This window comes from Fulmarus glacialis, unplaced genomic scaffold, assembly GCF_000690835.1.
Source record: "Fulmarus glacialis isolate BGI_N327 unplaced genomic scaffold, ASM69083v1 scaffold20989, whole genome shotgun sequence".
NCBI classification, from domain to species: domain Eukaryota; kingdom Metazoa; phylum Chordata; class Aves; order Procellariiformes; family Procellariidae; genus Fulmarus; species Fulmarus glacialis.
In genome coordinates, this window is record NW_009234143.1 from 1 (window position 1) to 15,910 (window position 15,910).

The 15,910-nt window shown below is 55.4% G+C and overlaps 2 protein-coding genes across 2 annotated transcripts in view; one reads left to right on the forward strand and one right to left on the reverse strand.

Annotated features, from left to right (window-relative positions):
- Positions 1-3,794: 3,794 nt before the first annotated feature.
- On the forward strand, positions 3,795-7,994 carry AGPAT2 (1-acylglycerol-3-phosphate O-acyltransferase 2; the record flags this gene model as incomplete). Its single annotated transcript, XM_009585564.1, has 5 exons — positions 3,795-3,928; positions 4,471-4,646; positions 4,850-4,945; positions 6,604-6,676; positions 7,497-7,994. Coding segments are annotated over 5 exons (631 nt in total), but the record flags the coding sequence as incomplete, so codon positions are not given.
- Positions 7,995-10,918: 2,924 nt separating this feature from the next.
- Positions 10,919-15,910, reverse strand: part of EGFL7 (EGF-like-domain, multiple 7) — an 8,656-nt gene continuing 3,664 nt past the window's right edge. The window contains exons 5-10 of the mRNA XM_009585563.1: positions 15,555-15,582; positions 15,021-15,049; positions 14,764-14,928; positions 13,776-13,840; positions 13,254-13,416; positions 10,919-11,249 (exon numbers count right to left, since the gene is read on the reverse strand). Of these exons, the coding sequence (XP_009583858.1) occupies positions 11,227-11,249; positions 13,254-13,416; positions 13,776-13,840; positions 14,764-14,928; positions 15,021-15,049; positions 15,555-15,582 (473 nt within the window). The 3' untranslated portion in view covers positions 10,919-11,226. The remainder of the gene's footprint in view (positions 11,250-13,253; positions 13,417-13,775; positions 13,841-14,763; positions 14,929-15,020; positions 15,050-15,554; positions 15,583-15,910) is intronic.

Consider the following 15,910-nt stretch of genomic DNA (forward strand, 5'->3'; position numbering starts at 1 on the left):
TTTGGAGGGGCCTGGAAGGTGTGAGGGTGATGGCAAGCGGCCATGCTCCAGGGGCCACACGGTTTTGGGGAAAGCTACGTGACAGCAGTGTTTGTTTGGGGGTTTTTGCCCCTCCAGAAGTGGAGGTTACGCCAGGAGATCTGGCAGATGGTGTTTAATATGCTGCCCTTGGCCCGGTGCAAGGAGCATGACGGCCAAGCAGCTGCCTGGGGCACGCATGTTGCTGTCAGGCCTTTGCTGCATGTGTCCTCTTGACGGGGTGCCTGGGGCGGTGACTGAGTTGCTGCTGGAGAAGAGCAGCTCTTCTACATGCGAAGGCACATTTTAAGGGCAGAGCTGGCACTTCTGCTGGCAGCACAGGAGAACTTGGGCTCCTTGCTTTGCTCTCCCATAGGCAGCTTTTTACCTGCTCTAGCCATCCATGTCCAGGCCAAGTTATATGGGTGTGGGGGAAAGGGGAGCCTTGTTGCCTTAATACATCCTTTTGGATCAAAGGTTGGGCAGCGTCTCAGCTGGTGGAGATGGACTTTGCTTTGTGGTGCGGCTCTTGCAGGCAGGGCTCAGGGCGGAGCGAGCGGGTGCAGGACACCGACATGCTGCCTTGTGGGCTCTGCCCTGCCCGCCCGAGCCGATGGTCTGCAATCAGCTCTGGTGCTGTGGCCCCAGGCATTGGAAACAGCAATCTGCTCTGGGATCTCCAGCCTAGCTCTGTATCCAACTTTGGTTGCCTTGGCTTGCTCAGGAGCAGATTTCCGATGCGCAACCAGCTTTGCAGCTGGGAGAATTTGTGATGTTATGAAGACACTCTCTTTTTCTTCCCCACCCCTAAAACTTTGTAAATCTCCTGTAAACTTAAAGGAACTCTTTGGGAACAAGAACTCCTTGCACTGGACAACTCCTCATGTTGAAACTCAGAGCTGAATTTTGGCCAGAACCGCCCTTTTCCTGTAACTTAAGCCCATCGTTTCCATGTGCTGGCACTGGCTGATGATCCTGGTCATGTATCCCAGCCCCTGGGAGGTCTGTGGCTGAGGCGATCCAGCGAGCTCCTTATTTCTACAACATCCCAGTCTGCTTATTCCAGCTCGGGGAAGGGGGTTGGAGTAGAGCATGTGCTGGTGGACAGACAGTGATAACAGCATCGCTGCCCGGCGCAGAACACCCCGTCCTTGCTGTGCTCCTGGCTCCAGTGCCAAGCTGGTGTGACTTGGAAGAGGTTGCCCTCTGTGTCTGATAGAGATAGAGCTGTTTATCTAGCAGCAAGACCTCTTGCAAGAGCTTCCAATCTGGTAAGCACACTTTATTTATCCTTAAGAATCAGAGGATCCTAAAAAGGGCTCTGTCACAAGCTGCAGAGTGGAGCACATGAAGCTGGGGCTGCTGGATTTCAGACTCGGGCTGTTACGGATGCACGGAAAAAGCACATTCCCCCTCATTTTTCTACTCTCTCCTTGCGTCTGGCAATAAATGCATCAGATTTACAGCTCTCTGCAGCTGTGACTGACCAAGTAAGGATCATTCATACCAGCAGAGAAGCTGATTGCAGGGTTGGAGGGGAGTAGGACCCATCTGCTTAACGCCATGGATGACATGGCCAGCTCAGCAGGGCTGCCAGTCACCTGGTTCTTCTTCACTTGCTCTGAGCAATGCCCCTTTGCCTCCTTCAGTGGCTGAGGCCACATCTTGTGCAAGGAAACGCTGGCTCCTTACTGGCAGGAGGAAGTGGGATGGTTGCTCTTGAGTAATGTGTAACCAGCCTCTCCCAGCAGCTACCAAGCAGTGTGACTTCCAGAGCAGTGACCTCTTTTTTGGTTGGCAGTCAAAAGGGAGGAGAAGTGGGATTTAGGTCAGTCTGGTGGCATGGCATCCACCATGACCTCACCGATTCGTGTCACCCTGCCTCTCCTCAGCTGCCCCCTTGTCCTTTCACCTGGGCTCCACTCCCATGACCTCAGTGCAGGCCTGTGGTGCTCGGGAGCTCTGCACCCTGGGCACCTCCCCGAGTCCTTTCCCTGGGTGCGGCTCTAACCTTTGCAGCAAATTCGAATGCCGGGGGGCTGATAGCACTGGTGTCACTCAGATGTGTCACCTGTGGGCATTGGCCTGGCCTGAACTCCGGTGTCCAAGTCAGTGCCTGGGTGGTCTGTGTGGTGGGGCACCCCAGAGAGAAATGAACTCCACTGTGGTAGGAGCAAGCTAGGGAAAGTCGCCTTGACAAAGGTGTGTGGTTGAAGAGCTGGTGGCAGGGATGGAGATACTTTTGGAGAGCAGATGCTGGGAGCTGCTGCCAAGCCAGGATGAGACGCTGGCCGGGTGCTCGCCTCCCACCCCGGTGACAGGGGTGCTTTCCAGGCTGATGGTGCTGTGCAGCCCTCCGGCTGGACTCTGTGGCGGGGGAGAAGCTGACACTGTCCCTTGGTCTCCTCCTCCAGGGAGGAAAGCTCTGTCCCCTGTCTGCCGGGGAGAAGGTGGGCCCTGAGGCAGGGCATCCAGGTGCTTGTTGGAGGCAGGTCAGCTCCTGAATCTGCTCTAGGGGAGAGCAGAGCAGAGCTGGTGGCTGCTCCTGGGACCTTTGTTCATGTGCAAGCTCCTCTGCCTCCTGTCCTGGCAAATGGCTGCTCCCCTGCCCAAAATAGCCCCTGTGTGCTGCCAGCTTCTGGCTGCATCCTTTGGCCCAGTTGGAGGGTCCCCAGCTCCCACCTGTTTGGGGGTGGCGTAGATAGGCCCTGCTCCCATGGGCTGGCAGGGTCTCGGCTGGCAAGCCTGTGTGGGTGTGCTCAGCAAGGGCATGGCAGCCTGCTCGATGCCTTGGCAGGGCTCAGTGGAGCTGTTGGTGTCTCCTGCCAGCTGGGCAGCCTCGGGCACAGGGGAAGAAAGCTGGGAGCTTTGTGGACAAACCTGTAGATCTACTGGAGAAGTGAACTGACAGGCAAAAGCTATTTGCTTGAAGATGGGTTTGCCGGGAGCATCTAGCCTCTGCCAGGCTGCATGGGCAGCATCCCGTTTGCTGCTTGCATCCTTGCATTGTGCAGGGAGGTGTTTCTCACCTTCATTCTCCTCCTTTCTTGGACTCCCCTGGGGTAACGACACCCCGTGTTTGTTTGTATTGTTAAGCAGCATCTTCCAGCACTGCAAGGAGGAGAATTGGTAGAGCCTTCCTTGGGTGATGGGTGTGCAGGCTAATATGCATGTGCTGGCGAGTGGCAGCTCCTAGTAGCACTGTTTGAACAACTTGTGGGGCTCTGCTGATTGCAGAAGGAAAACATTGATAGCATCGGAGCAGACTACAGCCATGGCACAGGGGGAAACAAACAGCACTAAATGAGCAGGACTGGCAGCAGAAGTGGGCCTTGATCCAGTGTTGAAACCAGGGTCTCTCCCTCCTGGACTTTGGAGGGCTTCCAGTTTGCCCTCTGTTTGCAGGGCTCTTGCAGCTGCGCTAGGCTGGACTTGCCTCTTCTAAAGAGCCCATAGTGAGCCTGGTTGTGAGCTGAAACTGTCAGCTTGAAGGAAGCATGGACCATCGAGTCTAGCTGTACTGGCCTCAAAGTTACAATCAGCTTCCCCCAGGCTTCCAGTAAAATTCCCACACTGGTAGCGGACAGGGCTTAGCATGCAACTGAAGCACTTCGAGCACATGGGACCATGCAGAAGAAACACCTGGGTGGACCACAGGGCAAATGAGACTGGAGGCTCTCTGTCACAGAGCTCTTCTTGTCTCCTTCCACCCACCCTGGGTATAGCAGATCCTGTCACCTCCCTGCCCTGCTGCTGACTGCTCTTCTCTTCTGCAGAATCATCAAAACTGTGGTCAAGACCTTCAAGTATTTCTTCGGCCTGAGGTTTGAGGTGAAGGGCCTGGAGAACTTTGAGGTGAAGGGCCCTGCTATCATTGTGTCCAACCACCAGAGCATCCTCGACATGATGGGTGAGTAGCTGGTGGGAGGGAGGGAGCAGTTCTCTTGCTCACCATCAGAGAAATCCTGCTTGCATCTCCTGGCCAAGCAGCCCCCTGCCCTGGCTGGTCTGTGCTACCAAGCCAACCAATCCAGCTTTCTCTATCAGTGCTGGTTGCAGGAAGGGTCTCCCCTCACTCTGAGCACTCACAACCCCTGCAGCGCCCCAGGTACTGCTCAGCTTCAGGTGCTTCTCAGCTCCCTTTTCCATCCCTGCCTTGCTGATAGCCTGGCTGGCCTAGCACCCGTGTCAGTGTACCAGGCAGCCAGGGGTGGTCCTGGGTGGGCACTGCGGGGCGAAGGAGTAAGCTGCTTCTTGAGGGGTCTTACTATGACCTGCAGACACCCTGCCCCTGTAATTCTGCTGTGTTGGTGGTAACAGAAGCCAGCAGAGAAACAAGGCACTGGCCTGTCCCTGCTACCCGCCCCCCCCCCAGATTGTGCCTCTTTTCCCATCCGAGAGCAGGATGAGAGGGTGGCGCCTGCTGGTTCTCACCCTCTGCCATCACGTTAGGGCTGATGGAGGTCCTGCCTGATGACTGTGTCCAGGTGGGCAAGAAAGAACTGATGTACGCCGGCACTGTGGGGCTCATCATCTACCTCGGCGGTGTCATCTTCATCAACAGGAAGAGCACCACCAGCGCCAAGATGGTGATGGCAGAGGTGGCCAAGACTATGGCAACTGACAATGTGAGTGTGACTGTGGCGCTGGGTGGGGTGGCATGCATCTGGGTATCCTGCGGTGGCATGGGGGGATGTGGCACACCTGATGCTGCCTTGCTTGAAGTTACAGCCACCTGCAGCTCTTGGCAAGGCTGGCTGGTGGCTCGGCCAGCAGGAGGGGAGCACTGCAAGTGGATTGCTGGAGCAGAGCCTTTTCTCCCCATGTGCAGGTGAAGGTGTGGGTGTACCCAGAGGGCACGAGGAACTGCACGGGGGATTTGCTGCCATTCAAGAAAGGAGCATTTCACCTTGCTGTCCAGGCACAGGTAACAGCACTTTGCTCCTGCACGGGGACCCCGAATCCTTTTGCAGTGGCATTGTTTATTTGTTCTCAAGTGAGCTGTGTTCCCAGGTCCCAGCTGAGCTCCTCAACTAAAGCACCATTAGGTGTCATAAGTGCTGCCCAGCAAGAGCTGAGAGCCTTTTCCATCCCCTGCAGGAGTCACTTGACCCCTGTGGATGGGGGGCTGCAGGCAGTGGAGGAGCTGCCTTGTCTTCTCTCCTGACTGCCCCAGCACTGCATTCTTGGTGTCCCACGGGGAGGTCAGAGCGTGGGGGACAGGCACACTTGACCCCCTACCTCTAAGCTTTGGAGGTGGGTGCCTGGCAGCTTGGCAGAGCAGTGTCTGTGCCCTGCTCCTGGGAGCACGGCTGCAACACAAAGCTTGCTTCTGGCAGGGAGCCCAGTGGGTGCTGCACTTTGTGAGCTTGCCTGGGGAATCCCAAAGCTGTTGATGCATTTCTCCCAGGTTGCAATAGTGTAGTGTTGATTCAGGATTGTTAATGCTAGTGCTTTAGAGCAGTATCTGGGCTTGCTCTGTGTGGAAATAGCTGCTCCCTCCCAGACAGCCATATGGCACTTCTTGGTATGTCTTCTCTCTCTGAAATGACAAGATCCATGAGCAGTTAGTCGGGGAGCAGACAAACAGCTCCTTGGCTTTGGACAGCCAGAGCTGTCAGTGCTCCTCAAGGAGCGGTGGTGCTTGCCTGGACAGTGTGCCGGGGACACTGAAGACCTGGTTGTGCTGCCTGTGCCCAGGTTGTTGCTGGTAGCTGAGCCACCCTGCTCGGCTCCCAGGTGCTGGGGACTAGGTGCCAGAGAGGCAGCTGGGAGGAGATGGGTGCCTTGCCTTCCCATGCATGCTCTGCCTTGCCTCTCAGGACTGGGATAACTCGGCCTGAGGGGAAACGGCTTTCCCTAAAAGAGGTGTTATAGCAGGGATCCTGGAGAAGGGAGTAGGTGCCAGATCTCTTCCTGGGTTCGACTGGCCAAGCCCAGGGTGTAGCCTGCGTTGTACCATCCCCATTCCTGCCATGGTGGTGCAACCAAGGCAGGGGCTGGTGGCTGCTAGAAGGAAAGGATGACAGTGGAAATGGTACCCACCTCTGCTAACACTCCCCCTGAGTCACCGACTGTAGATTGTGCCTGTGTTATCAGCACTGAAATAATGACTCTGTGCCTGCCCTTCTGTCTGTGTCTCTGCCTGTCTGAAGCTTCCCTGGGAGCAATTGACTGTGACTGGTGACTCCTTTTCTTAGAAGCTGAAGGCACACCGGCTGGCCTGCCCCAAACATGTGCTTGTACAGCACAGCAAAGCCTGTCAAAACAGGCATCCTCCAATATTTGCAGGTCAGAAAACACCTGAGTTTTGAAGCCTGGCTTGGGATGAGGAGCCCTGACAGCCAGTGCTGACCCTAGTGCCTTGAATGTCCCTGTGCCTTGAGTTGCTGGCGAGTGGTTTCGATAGCATTTGACTCCTGACTGTCCCAGCCTTTGGAAGTGGGTCTTGCTTGTGGGGCTGTGTGTGCCCCGTACGGCTGAGAGCCAGACCACGTCAGCTCTGCTGCGGGGATTTGCTGCTTATCTCTGGCCTGCCCTGAGTTGCTGCAGTGCAAGTAACTCCTCTTTTTCCTCTTCCCCAAGGTCCCGGTGATCCCCGTGGTGTATTCGTCCTTCACCACCTTCTATAACCCAAAGAAGAATCTATTTACATCAGGTACCAAAGAGCCTGAGGGCTTTTACAGTCACTTGGAGACAGGGTTGATGCCATACCCATGTGGAGATCTGGTTCACAAGGGTGTGGAAGGGAAGCGGAGCTGGGGTGAACAGGAGTCGTCCCTCTGGGATATGCGTGGAGTCAGTTCAAAGCACTTGGCACCAAAGCCTGGGCTGGGTTAACTCAGGAAAGAATGTAATTAAATACGGTGAGGGATGTTTTCATTAAAAATTGGACACCACCTCTCCCTCTCATAACTGGCACAGCCCAAGTCATTTGGTGAGGGCTTGGGGAAAGAAGCAAGCATACTCTGCCACCTGAATTTTCAAAGCATGGACCCCTCTGCAAGCAAACCAAGGAAGCTGATTGTATCAAACCTCTGAAGTCTGTCAGTACAAGTGCTGGGCAGAAAGTTGGCTTTCAGTCAACTTGGAGCCATACCTCTCATTTTTGGGAGGAAGCCATGCTTGCCATGTTCCCTGTGTGGATGGCCCTGGGCTCCGCCTACTCTCTTGGGCAGAACAGTGACACCGGCCTTGGAAAGGGGCGAGCTCTGGCTGGGGTGTCAGTTTGGGGCACAGAGAAAATACTCTGCTTGGCGCAGCTGTTAGAGGACTGGGTCTAATCCCCAGAGCAATCTCTTACCCCTGAGAGCAGTGCAGCCTCTGCCTGCGCTCCAGGGATGGATGCCTGAGGCCGTGTGAGGGGATGAGGGCTGTGCTGGGGCTGTCCAGAGCGGGGGGAGCAGGGATCCTGTGAGGGCAGAGAACAGTGCTCCTGTCGTGTGTGGGTTTCTCATAGGCTTTTCTCTTGTTCCCAGGCAAAATCAAGGTTGAGGTTCTGCCTCCAATAGAGACCAAAGGCCTGACATCAGATGATGTCTCTGACCTCACTGATAGATGCTTCTGCACCATGAGGGAGACCCTCTTCAGGCTGTCGGGCCGTCCAAGCGAGGCGAAGGACTCGTCCTAGATGCTTCTCCAGTGGCGTCACTGTGTGGTGGTGGCTGAAGGGACCTGTCTGTTGCCAAATACAGAAGGAACTTCTCTTCCTCTGCAGTGACTTCTAACTCTGGGAACACCACGGACTGGCACACACAGGGTGTCGAGCCAGTGCTGAGGTTTCCCGTTGAGTGGATTTCTCTTATGGGTTCATTATCTTGAAATGAAACGTCTCCTTTTTCTGAATTTCTCAGGCATCAAACTTGTGCTACCAAAGGGCTCAGTGACCAGAGAGGTGAGTTCCCCCAGCTCAGGCAGCTGGCGTGGGGTGACAACGAAAACCTGGCTGGAGGCTGGGCTATGCCTCACGTGAGTGTCCCTGCACTTGTGTTCCTGCAGGCTCAGCTAGTGCTGGCCTGGCCCTGTGCTGTCCCAGATGGAAACCACCAGGCAGCAGTTTGTATCTGCACAACCTTGATGCTGCTCAAACAGGGCTGAGAATCAGGTGGAAATCCAGACTGGCTCTTCGGCAGCACTGGGAGTGTGGCATCCTCCCTGGGCAGCCCGGAGCACTGCCATCCGGCATGGTGGAGCTCATGGGCAGGCTCTGGGGCAGAGCCTGTCTCCTTGAGACACCCTTGGGTCACAGCAGCATCTTGTGCTGGGGCTTTGTGTTGCCCAGGCACTCCTTAGCCAAGTCTTTCACTTCTGAAAGCACCTAGGGCCAATAACCTCAGCTGGGCTGCAAAGAGGAATGTGTGGGGCCAGTCAGCCTTATAGTGTCTCTTCGGGCTTGATTGCCTTGTCTGAACAAGTGCCCTTGCTCATTGAGGGCTGCAGCAGTGGGGAAGGAAGCTGTAGTCTGACCAAGCCAGCGTATATGGCATGGGCAGAGTTTAGCTGAATGCTGTCCATCCTTGCCAGTTTAGTGATCTTCTGAATGAAACCTCACGCTTGTTTCTGCCATTCAGAGCCACCAGCTTGATTTTAAAAACTGCACAGATCTGTCAGAGTCCTGGGCAAACCTGTGACTTGTTTGTGGCACCCCTTTGGACGCTGTCTGTGACTTGCACCTGGGTTGGTTCAGAGCTTCCTTGGTGTTGGGATACCGTGCTGCCAGCTCCCTGCCGTGGTTTGACCTTGTCACAGTAGTGCCTGCAGTACTTGTTGCAGATGCGAAGGGCTCTGTCATGCTTGTTTTGCCACTTGTCATGGTCAGCAGTGGCCGAAAGATGGTGCCTGTCCCGCGTGTCTTTGTGCAGATCTCAGTGGAGCTGCTGCTCTGCAAGGCTTGTGAAACTCCTGCAGAGCCGCAGGGTGGGTGAGCTGCAACCGTAATGGGGCTCAGGCTTCAGCTCTCCCTTTGGGGCAAATGGGCTCCTTCCCCCATTCAGATAAAGGGGTTTCCTCTGTGCTTTGGGGTGATGGACCAGCAGGGCTCCTGGATCCCTCGCTGGGAGCTGTGGAAGTGTTCATGACCTCTGTGAAGAGCAAGGCTGGGTCAGGTCCATGGTTCCAGGGGGTAACCTTCACCTCTAACTTGGGTTCAGGGAGGCTTTAGCTCTCCTGTTTGTGGTGCAGGGTGTATAACCTCGAGATAAGCCGCCTGGGGCTACTCAGGTCACTGACACAGCTGGCTTTTGCAGCCTGTCTGGAGCTGCGTTGGTTGAATTGCGGTCATGTTGCATTCTGGGGTTAAAGCCTCAACTGGGAAAGGCAGGGAGTTCCCATAGAGCCAGCAGTCCCCAAGGCAGGGAGCCCTCGGGCTGAGCTGGTGCTGGCAGGGGCTGGGGGCTTTATCGGAGGGGCCTTACGGTACAGACTCAGGGGTCAGACCCGCTGTGGACAGGTCGGGGTGGGAGGATGGGAACCGAACCAGCACTTTGTGAGAGCGGCAGATAAACGGCTGTCATGGAGGTTAAACCCAGGAGGGTCCTAGGAGGACTCCTGGGGGGGATAACCACATCCATGGAGTGACTGCTGCAGCATCCTTCCCTGGGAGGAGGGAGTGGTGCCTCTGTGTGCACTTATCTGCTGTTTACTTTTAATTGGGTTGAGAATAATGTTATGTGCTTTAAAAAAAAAAAGTACACCTTTGGTTATTTAAATAAAGGAGACTCCTGGTCTTGTGTGGGAGCTGAGGGAGGAGGGCTGCTGTGGGAGGAAGAAGGATGCTGACCCTTCAGCTCTTGCAGGGGGTGGGTTTGGTGACTGAGGGGGAATGGCAGGTCCTTGTCCCCACCCTGTGTCCCATGGGCAGAAGGGCCATGCTTCTGCACCCCAGCCTCACGCTGAGCCACAGCCTGGCCTGAACAAACAAATGTGCTGGAGGACAAATGCCTGCAGGGAACTGTCTTGGGGGAAGAGGAAGGTGGTGCCTGTGTGGATGGGTGCCCATGTCAAAGTAGGGCCCTGGAACAAGCACCTTCCCAGCCAGTAACGATCCCACAGCCTCAGCGTGCACAGCAGGAAGCTTTATTTTGGTACAACCCGTGCAGCACCCTGTTGCCTGTGTGGCACACAGCTCCTCCTGCAGCTCCACTCTAGGCAAGTAGGAAAGTGTTGTACCGGGTTGGTCACATCTGCTCTGCTGTACTGGTGTCCTTGGGCTGGAGCAAACAGTGCTGGGGGGAGGTAGGTGCATGCGCAGTGGCTCTTGGATCTGGGAGGGACCGGCTACACTGACAGCGTAAACATGTGCATGTGCCAGGCCTTGGTCCCCGATCCAGGTGTGCAGAGGACTGTCCCTCCCTCCTTAGCCTCACCCTGGTGGCATTACTGAGTGGCACAGGTTTGTCCCTGTCTGTGCTGTGCTGTTAATGGGAGTGTCACAGGGAAAGGTTTTCTATTAAAGCAAGTAAAAACAGACTCTCTGCACCTTGTTACCTCATCCTTGTTACTGTTCTGTAGGGCCCAGGGATGGTGCAGAGGACCGTGAGTAGGAGCAGGTAATTTCAGAGCAAGCTGCTGCAGCCAACCTCCCGCACTTGTGGAGGGAGACTGGTGCCAGAGAGCAGAACAGAAGCTGCAGGGATGGGCACCCACTCCTGTACCCAGCCAGCGCAGTACCTTTGCAGGGACTGCCATGATGCCTGGTTTGGGGCTGACCCTCTGCCACAGGCATTTTTGGCCATAGTCCTCCAAATGCAGGACTTGCTCCCCCCTTCTTTGGGTGGGAGCAGGTAGGGGGAGCATGGGGGACAGCTGTCCTGCCTGGGCCAGGTCTGTGCTCCACTGGAAGATGATGTCCCAGGGTAATGCTAAGTAAAAGCCAGGCAAAGCTAAGCACCACACAGCTTCATGTACAGCCGGTCTCTCTGGCACAGCCAGACAGGCACTAATGGCACGAGGTAAGGCATTTATTTTCTGCCGCTCTAGCAGGAAGGAGGTGAGATGCTGAGGGCTTGGGGTCCAGTTTGGAAGTAACTGTGTGACCTTTGATAAGGTGAGTTGGAAGAGAAGATGATGGAGATGCTGATGGGAAACCAGCCTTCTCCTGCTACCCTGTGCCTTCCTGCAGATGATGTGGCTTCGTCCCCAGCCTAGGGCTGGACAGTGAGAGAAGAGCTGCGGATACACTCTGCTTACTCCAATTCCTCAGGCGCTTGGCTAGAGTTCATTCCTGCAGGAACCTGGGAAGATAAAAAAAAAAAAAAAAAAACCCAAAAAAAACAATTCAGCAATGTTAGCCTGGGTTTGGTTTGTCTCCCCAAGAAGGATGAGATTGACCTCAACCTCTGTGAGTGTCACCCACACTTGCTGCTTTCACTTTGCCAAACAACCCCAGGCTGGCTCTGTCCCGCCACATTTGGGAGTGTCACTCTCTCCTCCCTGGCATGCCCCAATCCTCGCCTGGGCCTGGGAAGTCCTGTGCAAAGTGTCCCAGGGGTGGGGGGAAGCCAGTGACAATAGTGCTGGCTGCCCCAGGACAGGAGGCTGGGGCCAGCCTGTCCCCACTGCAGACACAGCCAGTGGCTCTGTGTGACAGTAATCGGAAGCAGGCACTGCTGGTCACCAAAGTCCCCAGCGCACAGGGAGCTCCCTGGGCTGGGGAAGGGACTGCATGGGGTGGCTGCTGCCCAGCCACATGCAGTTGTGAGTCTGTCGTGCTGCTAACTGGCTGTGTCACAGCCGAGCGTTGACAGTCTGTGCTGAAGTGGGGGTAATTCAGACTTAGAGGGGCTAAAATGGTTATGCCTTAAAAAGATCCGACCTTGTGCCTTCAGAGGTGGTTTAAAGAAGAAAAAAATGTTTTTTAGTCCTTACACATATCCCCACTGGGCAGATAATTGGAAAGTGCAGTTGTATCTTAGCATTCAGTTGTGAAATGATTCGCAAGGCACAGAAAATGGATGGCTACTTAACTCTCCATGGGATGCCCTGCAAGCCCCAGTGCTTGCTGGAATATGAAAGAACAGTCTTGTGTCCTCCAGGGACTTTCAAGACCATGAGGGGGACAAAAACAAGTTTTGCTTGCTGGAACAGGCTTGGCAGAAGTTAATTTCAGGACTTCGGAGTCATCCCTTGGAATAAATCCATGTTACCTTGTGATACTGCTCGCATTCCTCAGTGCTGTCACTAATGATATGTACAGGGCAATACTAGGAAACTCGGTCTGCTGGAACACTCTGGTTCTGATGATTACCCCTTTCTGAGATGTTTTTTAAGTGTCTGTTTGCAGTTACTTAGTCTTCAAACAAGTTCTTTGAAGTCTTTTATATCTAAGCCATTACTGCAAGCAGTGAACTGGGACTGGATTTGCCCCGAAACGGTTTCCCCTTAAGTCTTTCCAAGCACCCTCACCCTTCTGCCATGAGCACCAGCTGCTGCTGTACACCAGCTCCTGAGCTGGCCCAACCATGCCTAGTTTCTGGACGTGTTTGACTGGAATTATTTAATGGGAAAACGAGCTGCAAAGAACTGCCTATCAAAATAGTTTTCATATGGTTTCTGCTCTACTCTGAGTAAAGCTGCAGTGCTCCAGGGAGAGCGTTGCGCACACCTCAGGGACCCGGGGGGATGCTGCCCCACTCTGCAGTGGGGAGCACACCAGGCAAGACCCCCCACCTTCAGCCACTTCACACATGACAGCTCTCACCAGTGTCTCTTCTTCAGAGCTTGCTACTTAGGAGACCCTCTCTGGTCCACTGCTTGGCAAAGGACTAGTCTGTAGACTTCAAAAAGAAATGCCTAAAACTTCCCAGGCTCGTAAATCTGCCAACTTCTGCACGCTCCCTAAACTCTCCTGATTGATTGACCTTTTGGACTGTTAATTTCCTAAGAGCTGGGGTTTCTTTTCTAAGGACTAAGTTATAACAGTACATGCCAAGGGTGCTGATTGCGAGACATGACCCACTGCTCACAGTGGGCTCCCTCTGCTTCTGCCCCAGAGCCATGTTTCCGTGTGCTGATCTTAGGATTTTTGGCTGCTGCAAGGGCAGTCAGATGGTGCAGCCATAGAAACAGCTTTGAAATGAGCTAATGGGCTGTTTGTGTTCATCTTTTATTAATTACAGGCTGCTGAGCTTGAGGGAGATATAGATTAATAGTGGCATATGTGTTACTGATCTTGCTGGCCCACATCTGCTTGCCATGGCTAGTATGGGTGGAGTGAAATACTTTTTCCAGGCACTTACATGTCTCCAGCCGCTCCTCGAGGAAGGAGATCTGCTCGCTCAGGGAATCGATTCTGTCCAGTTGCTGGAGGGAGTGGGACAGCCGGCTGATGGGGTCTGCGCCGACGTCCTCCGGTGCAGATGGCATGAGGTTGTGGAAGGGGGCCAGCACCAACTGGAGTTTCTGCAGGGAAAGGAGAGCCATAAGCATGTCCTTCCCAGCCACGAGGACCACCCGGCGGGACGTAGCATGTCGCCTGCCATGGTGCACCCCATCAGGGCGGCACGCCAGCCAGCTCACGGGGCTTTGGTTGCGTTCAAAGGGCCGCCGGCCTGGAAGAGCTGCTGCGTGGGCGCTGCCAGCAGCGTGGAGCACAGCTGGGATCGCTGCGGCGTGAGGCCAGCATGACGTTAAAAATAGAGCCGGGGCGGAGGGAAACCCTGGCTGTGCAGAGCCTGGGGTGGGAGCTGGCTGAGCGCAGCCTCAAGCTGCAGCAGGGCAGTGAGGGCAGGACATGGCAGAGGGGTGTGCTGAAAGCTCACCTGCTCCAGCGCTTCCACTCTGCTCTTCAGGTCATTCATTTCTTCCTTCATTTCACTGGGGGGACCTGAAAAAGTGACCAAGAAAAGGTCAGTGAGTAAAAGCCCATTGCCCAAGGTGAAGTGGAAGGTGCTGGGGAGAGACGTTGCTGCAGGGCTCAGGCCAAGCTCTGCTGCTTTCCACTCCCCTCCTAATAAGACCCCCAGGGTCTGCCCTGCTGGGATCAGTCCCTGGAGCATCAATCAGATCCAACGCCTGCTGCAAGCACTGGCATCTAGTCCTGCTGCTAATGCGCACAGGAGTGCTGCTGGAGTACCTGCAACAAAACGGGGAATTTTTCAGGCAGTGGGGTGATGCTAAAAGGATAAGACGTCTGGTGAAGCCTGGCGAAGCCTGGCCTTTCGTGCGCATGTTGTCAGATTAGTTAGCACCCAGGTCTGCCCCGTCCCATGGTGGGCACAAAGGATCATCCCTGCTGAGGGCCCTGGACACGGGGTAAGGGCAGGTGGCTTGCGGGGCATGTGCAGACGATGCCCTGCTCTCCCAGGCGTTTCCCACAAGATGCCCGTGCTGGCCACAGCGCATTATTACTCACGGTACGAGTTTGAAGTGTCACAGCGCGTACCAAAAGTAATAATGGGCCGTCACCAGCGGCACCCGCCGCTCCTCGTGGCTCCGGACTTGCCCTGCGGGAAGGACGACAACGATGATGATGGAGAGAACTGCTGCATCCTGGCCACCACACACCACGGATAGGCTCTGTCACCCTTGCAGATGGAGCAGTATCTGGATTTGTGCACAGGGAAGGTTGGTTGGGTGGTAGAGGGTCTCCCGGGACACTGGCAATAAAGCTGAGGGGTTCTGGCTGTCGTCCCCTCTCCTGTCTTTTGCCAGTCCTGCTCCAGCCCCCCTGTGATGCTGAGTGTTAATCCCAGCTTTCATTAAAGGCCCTGAGGAGCCAGGGCTGTCCTGCAACAGGGGACAGGTTACCTGCTTGGCTGAAGGTTTCTGGCACCAGGGGCTGGCATGCCTTGTCGTCGGCAGCGAGGTTGAAGCCATCCCGGCAGGCGCAGCGGTAGCTCCCGGCCGTGTTGATGCAGAGCTGACCACATCTGTGGTTCTGGCCGGCACACTCGTCCACGTCTGAAACCACAGGTACGGCTCAGTGAGGACAGGGGTGGTGAGGAGGTGCTTACTGGGGGCCAGGGGCATGGACAGCTCAGCCCCGCTAGCGGCGTGCTGCTCCCCTCGCTGGAGCCACCCAGGCTCACACAGGGTGGGGATGCGATGGGACCCCAGACCGAGCTGGCATTTGTGCTGGGCACAGCTCTGGGTGCTCTCAGCGCTGCAGGGTGTGAGCACAAGACACGCCAGCGCCTGGGACAGCCTTTCCTCTTGCACCCGGCTGGAGTAAACCTGGGCTAACCCTGAGGGAGATCTGGTCTCCTCCCCTCCGCCTGCTCCCCCGACAAAAAAAGCCAGAAACAAAAGCTGTGGTCAGAAATGTCCCAGCTCCGGCCAGGAGGCACAGGCAGCGCCCGGCTCTCATCCTGGATTTATGGCCGGGGTTTTGGTTCCAGCCAGCCGTGGTGAGGAGCTATCAGCCTTTCAAGTGTGTACAAAACCCAGTAACCTCTCCTCACACGGGGGAGTTATTAAAGCTGTTCCCACAAAGCAAAATGAGCTGAACCCAGGCGAATCTGTTTTAGGCAGTGGGAAAAATCCTTTCCCCTCTGCGCTGGAGCCGGAGCTGTCAGCAGTGTGCTCAGCCCTGCCTGGCCCAGCGTGGGTCAATGCCACACGCTCCTCCTCTGCCTTACGGGAGGGCGGAAAGCCAGGAAATGTCGTGGCAGGGGTCTGCACCACGCTGGTGTGCTGGGGTCTGCAGAGCACTGCTGCCCTCCACGCTGCCTGATTTCCCTGCGCTCTGGCGAGGAGCGTTGGACTGCTCTCAAGCTGGAGAGGAGCTCGGTGCCTGGAGATCACCAGGCTTTCCCTCCACCCCCAGATATTTTCAATTTACAGATTTAGTCTCTGCGGTAAATGGGCGTCTTAGTTTACAGCGAGAGTTTACAAAGCTTGGGAGATACACAATCTCTGGCCAACCCCACAAGTGTAACGGCTGCTCTGCAGAAAG